At 46.6% G+C, this 15,024-nt stretch overlaps 1 protein-coding gene across 1 annotated transcript in view; it reads right to left on the bottom strand.

Annotated features, from left to right (window-relative positions):
- The window catches only part of pard3ba (par-3 family cell polarity regulator beta a), a 133,695-nt gene that overhangs the window by 107,011 nt on the left and 11,660 nt on the right, over positions 1-15,024 (bottom strand). Inside the window, exon 3 of the mRNA XM_076724065.1 lies at positions 2,026-2,203. Coding sequence (XP_076580180.1) covers positions 2,026-2,203 — 178 coding nt within the window. The remainder of the gene's footprint in view (positions 1-2,025; positions 2,204-15,024) is intronic.

Here is a 15,024-nt window from a genome sequence, read left to right as displayed (position 1 = left end):
ATAGTAGAGGAGGCAAGAAATGAGCGGAGAGGGGGCAGATAATGGGGCATAGGGCATAAGCAGGCAGAGGGGGACGGATGGCAAAGGCCAGGTGTGGGTATGTGTGTGTGCACGGGTGGGGTCACACTGTTTTTCTAAAGACAACAGATGGACGGAGGAAAATGAGAGGGGTGAGGGGGTTAGTGATTAGACAGAACCTCATTTAATACTTCATCTTTTAACTCAGAATTAACTAATACAAGGCAGTGAAATAGAAAAGGATGACATGCAGAGACAAAACGCACGCTCCAGATTATTTACAGTAAAATGTTTGTGTAGGCAGAACAGACTGCGGCCCAGACAGAGCGCACACTTCCCCTGAGGCTCCCCCAGGCGTCTGACTGACTGGCCTAGTGATGATGCTTCCCACTGGAGATGCATCATGACCCAGTAACTTTTTCACTTTATTTCCTGACTGACAAAAAAAATAAAAAGGAAAAAGGCAAAAACAGCGATCTTTGCTCATTTAATTTAAAAGTGACAGTTTTATATCACCATCAGCTGCACATCTGCTGTTTGTCAAACCGCCATTCTCACTTCCTTTTACGTGTTTGCCCCGCGGATGTGACCTCGATCAAGTCACTTAACTGCCTCAGAGTGTTTTGTTTTTAGGTGACCCTTACCTCCGACGTCACGAGCAAGCACAGGACGGCAGGAGTTGAAGAGACAACGAAAATAAAAGCATCATTTACAGCTGCAACATTTCTCTAGAAAACATCATTTAAAGGACGAGGAAACATTTGTTTTATCTATTCAGTCATTACAGTTTGGCTACGAACACTAAAGATTGCTTGACATGGAATTTTAAGCTTTTCTGCTGCTGCACTTGCAGATAAAATCGCTTTGGATAAGAGCACCAGCTAAATACCAAGGGGAGTGTACGAAACAGAGGAAAGCAAATAAAATAGACTGTTGAGAGGGCGAATGATGCAGTGCAGCAGGATAAAAATGCGGCTTTTATTGGCTTCCCTAAATCAGGTTTCTCTCACTGACATTTGGCTCTTTCTTTACCGTTCGGCAAGAGAAATGCTATTATTCCGAAGATATTTTGAGCCTTTACTAAATGGAGTTCGCTGTCGTCTTTGATCACAGTGACCTGTCATTTTTTAACAAGTTCATTCGTCTTCACTCCCTCCTCTAACCTGTCTGTCTGCTCACCGCACTCTGCATCAGAGAGACGCTGATTGGCTTGCAGCACCGCATTACCTTAAGTATATGCAATTACATGGCGTAAAGTGGACTGCAGGAGGTTAAGAGTAAGAGTGAGCAAGCTTGTGAGAGTCGGCCCGAGATGAGCTCGCTCACACTACAAAATGACAACAGTATAATGAGTTACGCATTCATTTATCAGGATATTTGCTTTTTCAGAGGCAGAGTCGGAGTATATCCATCACCTTAATGATGCACAGAGGGCAGCTGTTGTCAGTAGAGGAAGGATAAAGACAAAATTAATAATTATTAATATCACGTTCATCGTGACGTTCGGTCAAATACAGTCATAGATGAGTCTGAGCGTGCAGTTAGGTTGCTCTGAGACGCGTAAATGGCCCGACGATACGGAAATAAGTTGTATAATTTCCTATCTCATTACCTTTAATCGTCGCTCTACAGTGCAGAGAAAAACCCTGGTTTGCTGCCTTTGTGACTCTCAATCTGAGCAACGTGTGAAAGCAAGAACAAACCAAGTAAAGGACGTTAAGTGAGGACGACAGGAGAGAACGCTGCGTCAACACTGCATCTGTTTTCACACGCCGTCACGTTACTTTCTGCACCGTGAGTCGAGCTTACAGCTGTTCCATGAACGCACCCTACGAGTCTTTCTCTCACGAACAGTCCCACACCAACACACACACCTTGGGAAAGTGTTGATTGAGCATTGGTGTTCGAGAGTTTCGCACAACCTCAGATATTGATATTTCATGAGATGACAGCAATAAAAAAATAAAAAAAATGCACAAGAAAACATTGAGGGGAGATGTGACATACTGGCTTTGAGGACGGCCTCGTTGACTTCAATCTCTCCTCTGATTTGATCCCGGTACTGCAGGTGGGAAAAGTAGTGGAGGGGTTCAGGGCTGGGGGCAGCACTGGAGTGGCCGTTGGACATGGTCTCTCTGGGACTGTCCGTCCTCCCACGCTGGACTTCGTCGAAAATAGCCACCAGCTGGAAGAGACACACACAGAGAGTCAAACGCTGCCTTAAATATTCTGAACCATCAGCCATGTTGTGTGCACACGGTCTGAAATGAAGCTTTCCTCAAGATAAGCATGGCAATCTAAACAATCAGATTTCTGGCATATGAACAAGCTGGAAACACGCAGCCAGGTTATATAGCGTCTCCGCTGTGCCACGATCACAGCGAGGTTTTTATGTGATTTATCTTGCCAACAGTGGGGATGCAACCTGCTCCACTCTGCCAAGTGTGCAAATGTGTGTGTTTGCGTGTGGAGGCAAACAAACAAAGCTGGATTCACAGCTCGATCGCTCTCAGCAGACGCCACTTCAGCGGCACAACTTCCTTCGTCTTTGGACAAAAGGGGAAAAAAAATCTGACCAGCCGCCGCGCAGAGGCCGACTCAGAGGAGTTAACACACACGGCGAGGCGAGGCGAGGTGTGCACGTATGAAATTAGCAGTCAAATGAGATCTGACACGAGAATGAGAAGCTGTCAAACACAATGACACGGCTGCCACAATGAGACGGCGGGAGGAGACGGGGGCGGCCAAATGAACAGGGGATGGAGGGCAGAGGAACGACAAACAATCCTAATTGAGACAGGGACATGATGGCAGATAGAGCGAAGGGGAATGTGTGTGTCTGCGTGTGTGTGCGTTGACTCCGGGGCTGTGCCATCGCAGCTCCGAGGTTTGATAAATGGGTGCGTGGCGGCGTGACGCTCTCATTAGACGGTGCAGGCGAAGGAAATGACCACTTAATGAAAAGCAATAACCGCAATGGAACGAGGGATGGGAATAAAACAACAGACGAGTGGAGGACGTCAATTAACAACGAAGGAGCACGGAGGCTGCGTGTGTGCGTAGGTGCGTGTGTGCCAGAGTTTACGTGTGTGTGTGTGTGTAAACAATAAGCACGGAGGAGGCGGCGAAATACATATCATCCATCACGCTGTGACGCCGCCTCTCACCTCAACCTCCCGTGATTCAATATCCTCATGACACCTGGCCGACGCCATGCAGAGGAGATTCGTCTACTGCATTCGTGTGTGTTTGTGTGTGTGTGTGTGTGCGTGTGTGTGAACATTTGAGAGAGTGAGTGAAAGAAAAGATGAGGAATTGAGGGGCTTGCAGATGCAGAGAAGAAGAAAAGAGCGAACGCCAGGAAAACAATCTGATTGCGCTGCCTGATGGATGCTTCTTGAGCTCTTTCTCTCTTCTTTATCTGCTTTCCTCTTCCTCTCCTTATCTTCCTCCCTCGCCAGCCTCCGTCTCTTTCTCCAAACTCGCTGACAGCATCAATCAAAGCAGACGTCTCCGAGCGTAATGTGATGCGCGCGCACACGCGCCGGCGAGCGCGTACGCAGACACGGCGGCGTGCTACCCTCGAAAACGATTTATTCGTCTTGAACAACAACAACTTCTTTTAATGTGGAAGGGTGATGATGATTTGCTTTTTCGGGAGTTTATTTTTTATGGCTGACGCAGGCAGGGAGCGATGCTGATGAAGGCCGCCCTGCTGCTTCCACTCATCACTCAATCAAACACCAAGTATCAACAAAATGAATTATGTATTACTTCATTTGCAGCGAGCTGAAGTATAAGAAAATGGAGCTTTTGGGGGAGCCGCATTTCAGTCTTGTTGAGGACTTTCCATTGATCACATGCTTTGTAACCCATAATCCAGAATCCAAAATATTCTCAGTTAAAGATCTGACCAATAAAAACACACGAAATTGGAAAATTAAACACTTCATTCATTTAAACGGACCCAGCAGGGGGCCGGCGTACAGTAGCTGCCAGCTGGAGGGTCAAACCGAAGTGAGATAAAAGTGTGTCAGACTGTGAAAAAGGCTGCTGGCGAATCTTCACTGATTCAACTACTTGAGCTATCTGACAAGCTGCAGTTTGAATCCAAAGCAGCCGCCACAAAAGAAGAAAACGTGGCGTGGGGAGAATCCGAAAGTAAATTCATCTGCGAGGCCGCAGATCACTGAGGGTAACAGACGAAATCCTCTGGCTTTTGTGTAATTGGAGCGAACTGAGCCTTTCATATTGTAACATTCCTCCCTGTTGTTCATGAACAGCTCCGCTTAATGTACGACTGAAGTAGCCGGTTTTGGACATCTCATTACAGATTATATTGGAGCCATCAGTCAGCCGTCGCAGAAGGCATTAACATTGTGGAACGCTTGGAAGAGAAACTTGGGAAAAGCTTATTTCTCCAAGCGGTTTGAAATCCAGTCCTTCAGACCCAGCAGCATCGCGCTCGTTTGGAGGACCCTGCGCCCCAAGATGGAGAGCAGCACCTTGACTGCTTGGCAGCGTGTTTACTTTCCATACAGCTTCCACTCAGTCCCTCCTGACCGCGATTAGTATTCCAGGAAACAAATCGCCTTATTTTTCCCGCTGCGTCCGAGGGGGGATATTGATATGGACCTGGGGAGCCTGCATGTCAACTACTGCTGAATAATGTGACCCCTTTGTCTCATTTCCATAACACACACAAACATGCGCGCGCTCTCAAACACACACCGATACCCGTGGCAAATACAAATGGCTGAACCCTTCATATTGTCATGTTATGATCGTCTGTAAATCACGACGCAGCGTGCGGGTCCAACGTGACCAGACTGGCTCTGGGAGACTCTGTGTGTGTGTGTGTGTGTGTGTGTGTGTGTGTGTGTGTGTGTGTGTGTGTGTGCAGAGCCAAAACGATTACCATGACATACATGAAAGCCATATACAATACCAGGCCTGACGCAGAGAGGGAGATAGACGCTGTGTGTGTGCGTGGATATCCTGCCCGGGGCACCGAGTTAGAAAATGTTGCAATATATGTGACCTCCAGCAGACAAACGTGCACTTATTTATTCAATTTGACAGAAAGCCACGCAGGCACACGCCCACACGCGTCCTGTAATTCTTAAAACATCATTATCTGCCTTTGTTTGATTAACCGATGCTCGTATTCAGATTGTTTTACACTGAAGTTCCTTTTGTGCGGCCGACTTTACATCAAATGACTTTCTGCTTTGACAGACGAGATTTAAATTGCATTTCCAAGAAGGCGTGTTCACAACAACCCTTTGAGAGTGACAGTGAAGGGGGGAAAGCGGGGCTGGGATGAGGCGTTTCTCCGCCTGATTCGACGCTATCGCCACATCTGGTTGTTATCAATTTAACATGAGATCATGGGAAAAAAGTTGAGTCATATAGTTCATGTCAGTCAGCATATGAAAGCGTATCAGCTGCATGTGAAAGCGGTAAATTAAATACTTTAAGTAAACTTAGCCGGTCCGCCAAATCAAGCTAGCACCATAAGAAAATAAGAAATAACACAAATGTGAGACTTGAAAACTGTCCTGGACTTGCCTGCTGATGAAAGTGCTGATATATTTTCATTTTGAAGTGCGACAGCTAGCCGTCCAGCCTCTCCCTCGCTGCTCTCCTGATTCGGTGAATTGAGAGCAAGCAGTGAAAAGACAAACCGAGGCGGCTTTGGTGGGTTACATGGAGTCCGGAGGCTCTGGTGAGAGCCACGTAACAGCTGTTTCAGGTTAAACAGACACGTCTCTCTGCAGCCATCCTTTCCATAATGTTGTCAGATACTTATTATAACAATCTGAAGCTGCTCTGCTGCAGCCAACCGCGACCTTTGACCTCCCTGTCACCAACATGCAAGACAAAGGAGGATTCCTTTACTCTTTACACAATGTTTATGATCACCATTATCGAGACTGCATGCACACGGGCTGTTACAGCCAAGAGCCAATCAGATGCATCGCGGTCATCGTTATTGAATTTTTAACAGCCAGGATATGAAATTATCCCAGCTGTTATGAACAGTACATGGTGCTGCAACTCACAGATGGAACAGTTGGGTGTTTTTAATAATTGATGTTCTTGCTAAGAATTAATTAGCCGAATGCAGCACATCCTGTACAGGAGACGCAGGGGAGAGAGCAGCGCGTTCGGCGTGGACACACACACACACACACACACACACACACACATATGTATATATGCAATCAGGGATGTTCACGCACTGTGTAATGCCATTACTTAAAAACACACACCGCAAAAACACAAACGGATTAGACAATATGTGGACACAATCTCAGCCACACACACACACACACACACACACACACAGAGGTTTCACAGTGAGAGGATGAACAGTGCCACCTTGCTTTAGGCGAACACTACTGCATGCTGGTGCCACTAAAGCCTCCAGTCTGTACATAAGCATCAGCAACACACACACGCGCACACACACACACACACACACAGCCCCACAAACAAACAAACATACACACTTCCCTATTTCATTCGCTGGTACTAATCAACCCATTTTTCTTCTCCTCTCTCATCACTGTCTAGCACTGCCGTGTGTGTGTGTGTGTGTGTGTGTGTGTGTGTGTGTGTGTGTGTGTGTGGTACCGGTCTATTGAGATGCTCTGCTTTTGTGCTGTTGTCATTTATCTTATGACTGCCCCCCTTCTCCGCTTTCTCCCTTTCGCGTTATTCTTCATTCCTTCTTTGAACGAGAGATGCATAATTCAGAAGGAGCGCGCGGCGTCCTGACAGTAGTATGGTAACCCAATCATCTCATACACACACACACACACAAGCCCTCATATAGACAGCACACACACACACAGAGCTTCTGACTTGCACAGACTTTCTTCACTAAAGTGCAGGTTTACAAAGACCAGTTTAGACATCTGCTTTTTCAAGCACTAACATGTGAATCACAGGGAATAAACCTCCCGCTCTCAGTGTCTTGACTTGACTGCACAGAATGAAGACTCTCACTACCTGACCATCTGACTCGGTGTGTATGTTTTCTGAAGGCACAGCAGCTGCGAGGACAAACACTTTGCACATACTGTACGCCGCGCATTTGTGCATCTGCCGTTGTTTTTCCATCCTCTGAATTTCAAGCGGCTGAGGTGTGAAGAGACCGGAAAGGCGACAGCGACGGGAATTTCCTGTCCGTGTACGAATGGGTTCCTCCATGGTTGTAAAGCGTGATGAATATTGACAGAGCACAGGTACAGAGGGGTGGAGGGTCTCACCCTCAAATTTGGCTTGATACCCATGGCACCATGCGAGAAATGACAATCAATTTGGCACTGAGGCGTAGAGTTATTCGCTGTTTCAAATCGACCGGCGGCTAATTGTAAGCGATGCTCTCCTGTTTGAGCGAGTTGAGAGAAAAGTGATGTTGAGGTTTCAGCTTTTGGCTGGAAAAATATTAACATGGTGTCAGATATTTACACCCATGTAAAGTGTATTATCAGTGTCATGTTCGGTTCAGACCAGGAGAAATGTCTATTTTACTCACTAATTTGCTGCTTTTCCCAGAATGTGAGCGATTCTGCAAGTTAGTGAAATATTGAGTAACAGCCTAATCAGTAAACATGAACTTCATTCTGTCTGTCATCAGAGATGTGAGACACAGCGAGAGTCTGTAAAGAAGGAGGACAAATTCAGAGGATGAGTAAAGTAGTTCTTGCATACTGGGAGACATATATTTCAGCGTCGTGTGAGCCTCAGCTGTCCAGGCAGACGCTGGGCATTTAAAGGTCTGACAAGATGCTTCCCACTAATCTGAGTGTGCAAAGCACCACCTCACACCAGCTGTGGCTGGGATGCCCCTTCTCTGATGCTCTTCTTAGAGACTTATGGTAGATATGTGACAAAACAGCAGAGTTGTTGTCAGGTTTGTTTAATTTTGTATAAGTATCATAATTTATATATTTGATTTTGTGGCTCCTATTTGCAAATTAAGCCCGAACAGCCGGCCTCAAGGTCCCTCTGCTCGAACTGTCGGCACTCGCTTTCAACAAATCATCACTCACTGTCAGGCTTGTTTTCAAAGATTGCAGATATATTAACTTTAATGGGACTCTTGTATATTAATGTTTTAAGGGAGGCAACCAGACTGGGCGGGAGAGCAGCAAGGAAGCAACAGATGTGCTGCAGTAAATCTTGCCGGCCGTCCTTCCTGATCTATCTACGCAGCCCACACGAGAGCCAATGGCTGAGGGGCTGCGCAGAGTTTTTTTAAACACCAGTTCTTCCCACTAATACAGATAGAGGATGAAAAACTGCACAATTTCGGGAGAAAAACTGACTTCTGTGGCTCTTAAAGGAGCATGGCTGCATTGCACCCTGGTCTATTGATTGTTGAGCGCTCGTGAAAAGCTGAGACACTTCCTCTTTGACAGTCAGACACTGACATCTAAACCTGATACCATCAATTGCTCTCAAACTCCATTAAAGCTGCTCGGAAATATCTGGCGGTGACATAACAAAGTTAGGTACTGTCTTCGCCCAGTGAGTCTGTGTGTGTCTCATCATGGCGAAACGTGGACCTGGAGACACCGATTGTTGCACGAATTATCACAGACCCGCTATAACAGACCCACTGATCCACAAGAGCAGGGGTGCAGACTTAGAAAAATTAGGTCCTAATTAGCCCATTAGACTTTAATATTTTCACCTTCTTGCAAATTGGTGTTACTTTAATTAGCATATATCAGTGTAAAAACATGGAAAATTCGAGCTTTGGCGAGCCGGACGTGGCCCACGGCTGCCAGTTAACGATGATCACTGCACTGGAGGACAGAAAAGCATACACCTGTGTGAAGGTGCAGGTCGGTGGAGGTGGAGGTGGAGCCAAAACCACGTCGCCTGAGATGTTTCTCAGCCAGCTTTATTTTGAAAGTGTAACCGGACATTGTATATTTATTATTGCTGGGGTGCTGTTTCACGCCCAGGTGATGCAAAAACGTGACACAGCGGCGGGTGTATCACATGCTGCAGACATGGATACACAGTGCTTACACGCAGCAAAAACTAATCCATATTCAAGGGCACATACTGTATACTCAACCAACACAAACGCACACATACACACACTTTTTCAGGGCACCATAGGGGCCATCAGAGGAATGTTTGGCCTGTGTTATTTAAACAAGTAGAAAATTGGTTGTATTACCGGTGAGAGCAGGGCTAATCCTGCTTCTATTCCAGCCTGAATCTATACAGCACACTACCAGATGTGGGGGATTACCTCTCAAGAACACACACACCTGGCTCTGGGCCTGCGCGCAGACACACACACACACACACACTCACATGGCTGCGCACACAGGCAGTGTGTAAGATTAGAGAGGCAAACACGAAGACACAAAGACGGGTGAAGAGACACACACCGACTCCCACTCATGAACTGAAGCGCACAGACAGATGCACAATCTACCTTGTCAGGCCTGTGGTGAGGGACTCTCTCAAAATAATGAATCATACACAGAGACATCACTACTTGAACCTCTAAATGTTTCTTTCTCTCCGTTTGAAGACGTGCCAGCAGTTGCAGATAGCAGCTAGTGCTTCCACATTGAACATAACGTCTCTTTGATGCTTCTGACACACTGATCTAAACACGAACGCACCAAAGTAAATTCCTCAGTCTGCTGGTGCTGCGGTCTCAGCATCTGCATTCATGCAAATTTAGCAAATGATGACCTAGATCTAACACCGCTTCCACAAAGTAAAAATAGCAACCGGAGGAATCATGTTGGGGAAACAGAAAATGCTGCCCAGTGTCAGTGACTCCGCTCTGCTGTCATTTCTGAGGCTGGAGGTCACGGCGGCGGTGCATTGGCTGCAGTATTTTTATTAGCTTTTCACACCATTTACACAGAAGCTTGTGTTTATACAACTGACTGAAGAACAGATGCAAAAAACAAATAATAAAAATAAAAATCTGAACTGAGGTAGACATGTCTTTAAGCGTTATTTTGCAGAAAAGAATAAACTAAATAATAAAAAAATCTGTATTTTTTATGGGCACAGCTTCATTATATGGGGGCAATACAAGAAAATGGCAGCTTACAATCCAGCAGTGTGGCAGTTCAAGAGATTAAAGAGGTGAAGTCAGGCTACAAAATTCGAGTCTTCAGAGCATCAAACAATTCTGTGCAATGGTTTTTCTATGATCTATGATTATCAGCTGTTCTGTGTTTTAAATCTTACTTTATGTACGGAGAGAAATCCTGCTGAAAAGACGTATATATATTGCCTGGAAAAGATTAAACTGGAGTCTACCTACACCTACAGATGACCACATACACACACATTAACAGGGATGAAACTCAGGCAAAGGTTTTGGAGGAAAAATAAATATTAATCTGAATTATTAACAGCTGATTGTTCGGGCACGCAGCCAAGAAGGTAAAAATTACTCTCTCTCTCTCTCTCTCTCTCTCTCTCTCTCTCTCTCTCTCCCTCTCTCAGTAGTCTACGCACTCACATCTGTCGCATCAGCCACGGTGATGGAGCATGTGTGTGCCGAGTGAGAGCGCGCACACACGCGCACACATCCACAGAGTGAGCCACCAGCTGAGGTACTGCAGTGCCGGCTTTGCACGGTGACAAGTCACATTATTATTTATGCACGCTCATAAAGGGTGAGGGTAAACTCTTCATAAATCACACATGCCCGAGAGGCCAGGAGAGAGGAAGAGGAGGGAGGGGGAGAGGAGGAGAAAGGGGGATCGAAGGAGCGAGGGATGTGGGTGACAGGGGGGCTCCAGGCCTCATATTTCTCAGGCCGGCAACACAAATATCAAATCGGCTCGTTCATCATCCCCACAGTGCAAACACATCGGTGGTGGTTACACTGGTCTGTTCCACATCTGTGGACAAGACACACTGAAACACACACACACACACATTCCCTCACAAACATGCTCAGGACCGTGTGCTCCCCTGGCACACACAAAGTCATAACCTCTGTCTCATGAATGTGCATAAACAGCCGCACACTCAAACACGCCGACACAGAGCGGATTCACACACATGTTCCAGCTCCAGTCCTCAAAAGTCAGAGCCAGAGCTTAATAATCAGCTTTCTTTTCCCTGTGGCCGTCACAAGGCCAGCTGCTCCCCTCCTCCTCCTCCTCCTCCTCCTCCTCCTCCTCCTCCTCCTCCTCCTCCCTCCCTCCTCCCTCCCGGGATCTGACAGAGAAATAGAAGGAGTGATTAACTCAGAGCTGCGAGGCCTGCGCCCTCTCACCTGTGGCTCTCTCCTCCACAGGCTGCCCCTCCTCCCTTCTCCTCCTCCTCCTCCTCCTCCTCTTCGCTCCATCTGCCCTCCCTTGACATTAGACTTTCATACCATACGTCACCTCTGTCTTTCTGCCTGTGGCCTTCCTCTTTGTGTGGACAGAGCTTTGAAGTGGTGTTACGGATAGTTTTAAGGGGAAATGTGTACTTTTCATTATCATTATTCATCAGATTATTAATAATTTACCAGTTTTCCACTGCGGCTGTGATGTAAATTCTTCTCTGTGGTTTCCATTTCTGGGTCAGAGGGCGGCCATGACCTCAAAGTGCGATTCCTCCTCGAATTGTTGGTACTTTTCAGCCCAGATTTCCTCTTTAGGGGTAAACATCTTGCTTTCCGATGCACATGAGCGTGCTAATATATATGTGAGCCATACATTACTGACATTCAGCACTTGCTGTTGCCATGGAGAGCCCTCATAGAGACACTCATAGCCTGAAGGTGTTTTGGAGGAGAAAAAAAAAAAAGCCTCACCTGCTGATTTCTCTTACACCTATCAACATACGTGTTCCCACCAGCACGGCTTATTAGATAGTTATTGACTCAACATGGAAGCCCGAAGGGGGGAAAGTAGGATTTGTGCTTCATTACATGTCTGCAAGCGTCACGAGTACAAAGCACCACCTGACAGCACCATCTATCCATATATATGGAGGTGAGGGGGCTGAGGCTCCGGCTGTACGCCTTCCTTCTCAGTAACATGAACGTGAAAATAAGAAGAAAGAAGAAGAAACTGCAAATTCCACAAAATAAGCATCAATAACACCAAAAAAATTGAGCTGCAAGCTACTCCTTCCACATAAAAGCAGTCAAAATTTTTTTATTGTGGCTGCTTTGGACGAGAAGAAAAAAATATGGGGGTTAGAAAACACTAAACAAAATTATAGTAAGCAATCACATCTCTGATTTATTTAGATAGTGACAGCTGGGGTGAGACAGGAAAGGCAGAGGGGGAGAGAGAGAGAGAGAGAGAGGGGTGACACGCAAAGAGTCCAAGCTGGAACTCAACCGAGGCCGCGTCCAAATCCAAACTGTGGATACTTATGTGAGTACAACAATCCTTTCCATACATCCTTCCCACGTCGGACGTAGGCTGGCTAATGATTGGAGTGGCCTATTCAGAGGCATTACCGTCCACAGCACTCCATTCATTAGGCCAATCAGTTAGGTGATGAGCATGAGAGGCAGGAAAAATGAATAATAACAATAATACTGCGCCTGTGTGCGTGCGGGGGTGCAAAACAATGGGCACAGATGTGGTTTCAGCTGTGTAATTGCACCAGAAATCATTAAATACTTAACCTAAATGAGTTGGATCCAGTATGACAAACATTTATCCTCCGCTTGCTGTGAATGTACACACTGCGACACACACACACACACACACACACACACACACACACACACACGTGCGGGTGTGCACACGTTTGAGAGTGTGACTTTCTGCTGATTTGAGTTATTAGCAGTTGGAGTGAGTGGAGATTCGGCGAGCAGAGGAAAAACACGCCGTGCTTTCACACACTCCAAGACAACACACACACACACACACACACACACACACACACACACACACACACACACACACACACGTATATAGTAGTCCGGGGCAATGTCATGTAGGAAAACAGATGGCGTGAGGCTGGTTAGGTCAGAGAGTAGATTTTCTGTAAACAAGTTGATCTATAATAGATCATTAGCTGGATGTGATTGGCTCCTCTGCAGGCTGCTGTGCCAAAATCTCTGCTAACTGTTAAAGCTCAAACTGACGACACACACTTCACAAGCCGCAGCTTCACAATAACGTCAGCGTGACTGACTCTGAATATGGATGTGAGTGTTTTTCTAACTCATACTTCACGTCACTTTTTCTTGGCACTGGATTACACACATAATTTGAAACACGGGCCGCGACACAGACGGCCTCTTGCACATCTTCATGCCTCATCTTCTTCCACCACACTGATTATGTGCACGTGTCATTAGCAAAGCGAGCCCACGGAGCGCGGTGCCCCCCTGGCCTCGGCACGGCTACACCCCCTGGTTCCCCCCTGCCAGACCACAGCGGGCGCGGGCAGGTCATGTTACAGCCTGACCGTCTCACTCCATTAGGAGCTAATGGGTGGTGCGATGGTGACACAGAGGGCAACACAGAGTCTGTGTGATTAACAGAAAGAGAGGCACCAAAGGACGAGATCTGAGGGTGCGATGACCTCGCGGAGCCTCTATAAGTCACACACACTTACGCAAAGAAAACAGAAACAGGCCTTATCCTGACTGAATCCCAGTCTGTTGCTTCAGTGAACTGACAAATCACTTTGGAGAGGTGCCATCATTCAAAGTCAAAAGGTAGAGCAACGGATCCTCTGAAGGAATTAAAATTCCAAAGTGCAACTTTATGAGAAAGCTCAACGTGCGTGCAGTTAAATGAAAAGCAGACGGGCACAGCGAGAACCGTTTCTCCTGAAGCCTTCCTCTCATTCTCTCATCCTAATTACAATCAAACGGGGCTGCTGGATGTGTGTGTGTGTGTGACAGGGAGTGTGTGTAGGGGGTATTCTTAATTGAATATAATCAGATGAAGAGCTGTCATGATGCTCAGATGGGGGTGGGGGGTGGGGGGGTGCTGAATCAAGGTCGAGGCTGATGAGATGTGATCAAATCAGCTCAAGTGACCAAATCCCACCGGGCGAAACATTCAGGCGCTCCGGTCTGATCTGATCTGATCTGCAGGCAACAGTCTGACGCAGAGATAATCTGGCTTTATTCGATATACTGTTCAGTGTGTTTACTGGAGACGGGAATACATCAGTGTATCACCGAAGTTCAAGAGGATGCATGAGGTGTGGACAAAACAACAGAAACACCTCCTCCTCCTCCCATCCACTAGCTCTGCTGAAAATCCCGCCTTTGTGAATCTCACACTACTCACTGGAAAAAAGAACAAAATCAATCAAATATCAGAGGGAACATAATGACCGGCTACAGGTGACCTACAGCCAATTAAATTTGTACACCAGGCGTGCTCAGAGCCCGTGCAATTAATTTTCAAATGTGTCAGGCAGACACGGTGTTGAAGGCGCTCACAGGTAAGGATGTATGGATGATGATTAGACTGGTGTGCCATTTGAGATCGACCTGAAAATTTCCCAATGCTTCGGGCCAAAACACATCCATGTTCATGTGGTATGAACCCTCCAAGCCTCTCAGGTCATCAGGCAGAGGGCTACCACCTGTTTGCACTGTGCAAATTAAACATGGCGGAGCGGCGTTTAGTTGCCGTGCAGAAACAGAAACGGAACAAACTTTGACCACTTTTAAATCAAGGTGAGAAAAACTTACATCCTGCTCTGCCTTTGACTTTAACCTCAAACACTCATCATTAACTTTTCTTCTTTCTTTTTTCATGCGTCATGTAAAGCACTTTGAATAGCCTTAGTGTACCATGTGCGCCGTACAAATAAACTGCCTTGCCTTGCTATTTTCTAATCAGCGCACTTGAACCTCATGCTCCCGCTCATCACTGGCCATTCACAAGGTGTGCAGAGCTATTTGACTATTCAGATGAAAATCAAACGCGGCTCGCCGTAGCGGTGGATGAGGGGAATGGAGGTGAGGGAGCGAGATGTCACGGAGCGTCAAGGGCTAATCAGCACGTCTGCGCCTCGCAA

Source organism: Chaetodon auriga, chromosome 23 (assembly GCF_051107435.1).
Source record: "Chaetodon auriga isolate fChaAug3 chromosome 23, fChaAug3.hap1, whole genome shotgun sequence".
Classification (NCBI taxonomy): domain Eukaryota; kingdom Metazoa; phylum Chordata; class Actinopteri; order Chaetodontiformes; family Chaetodontidae; genus Chaetodon; species Chaetodon auriga.
The sequence above is the reverse complement of the archived record's forward strand: the minus strand, read 5'-3'. Positions and strand labels throughout refer to the sequence as shown.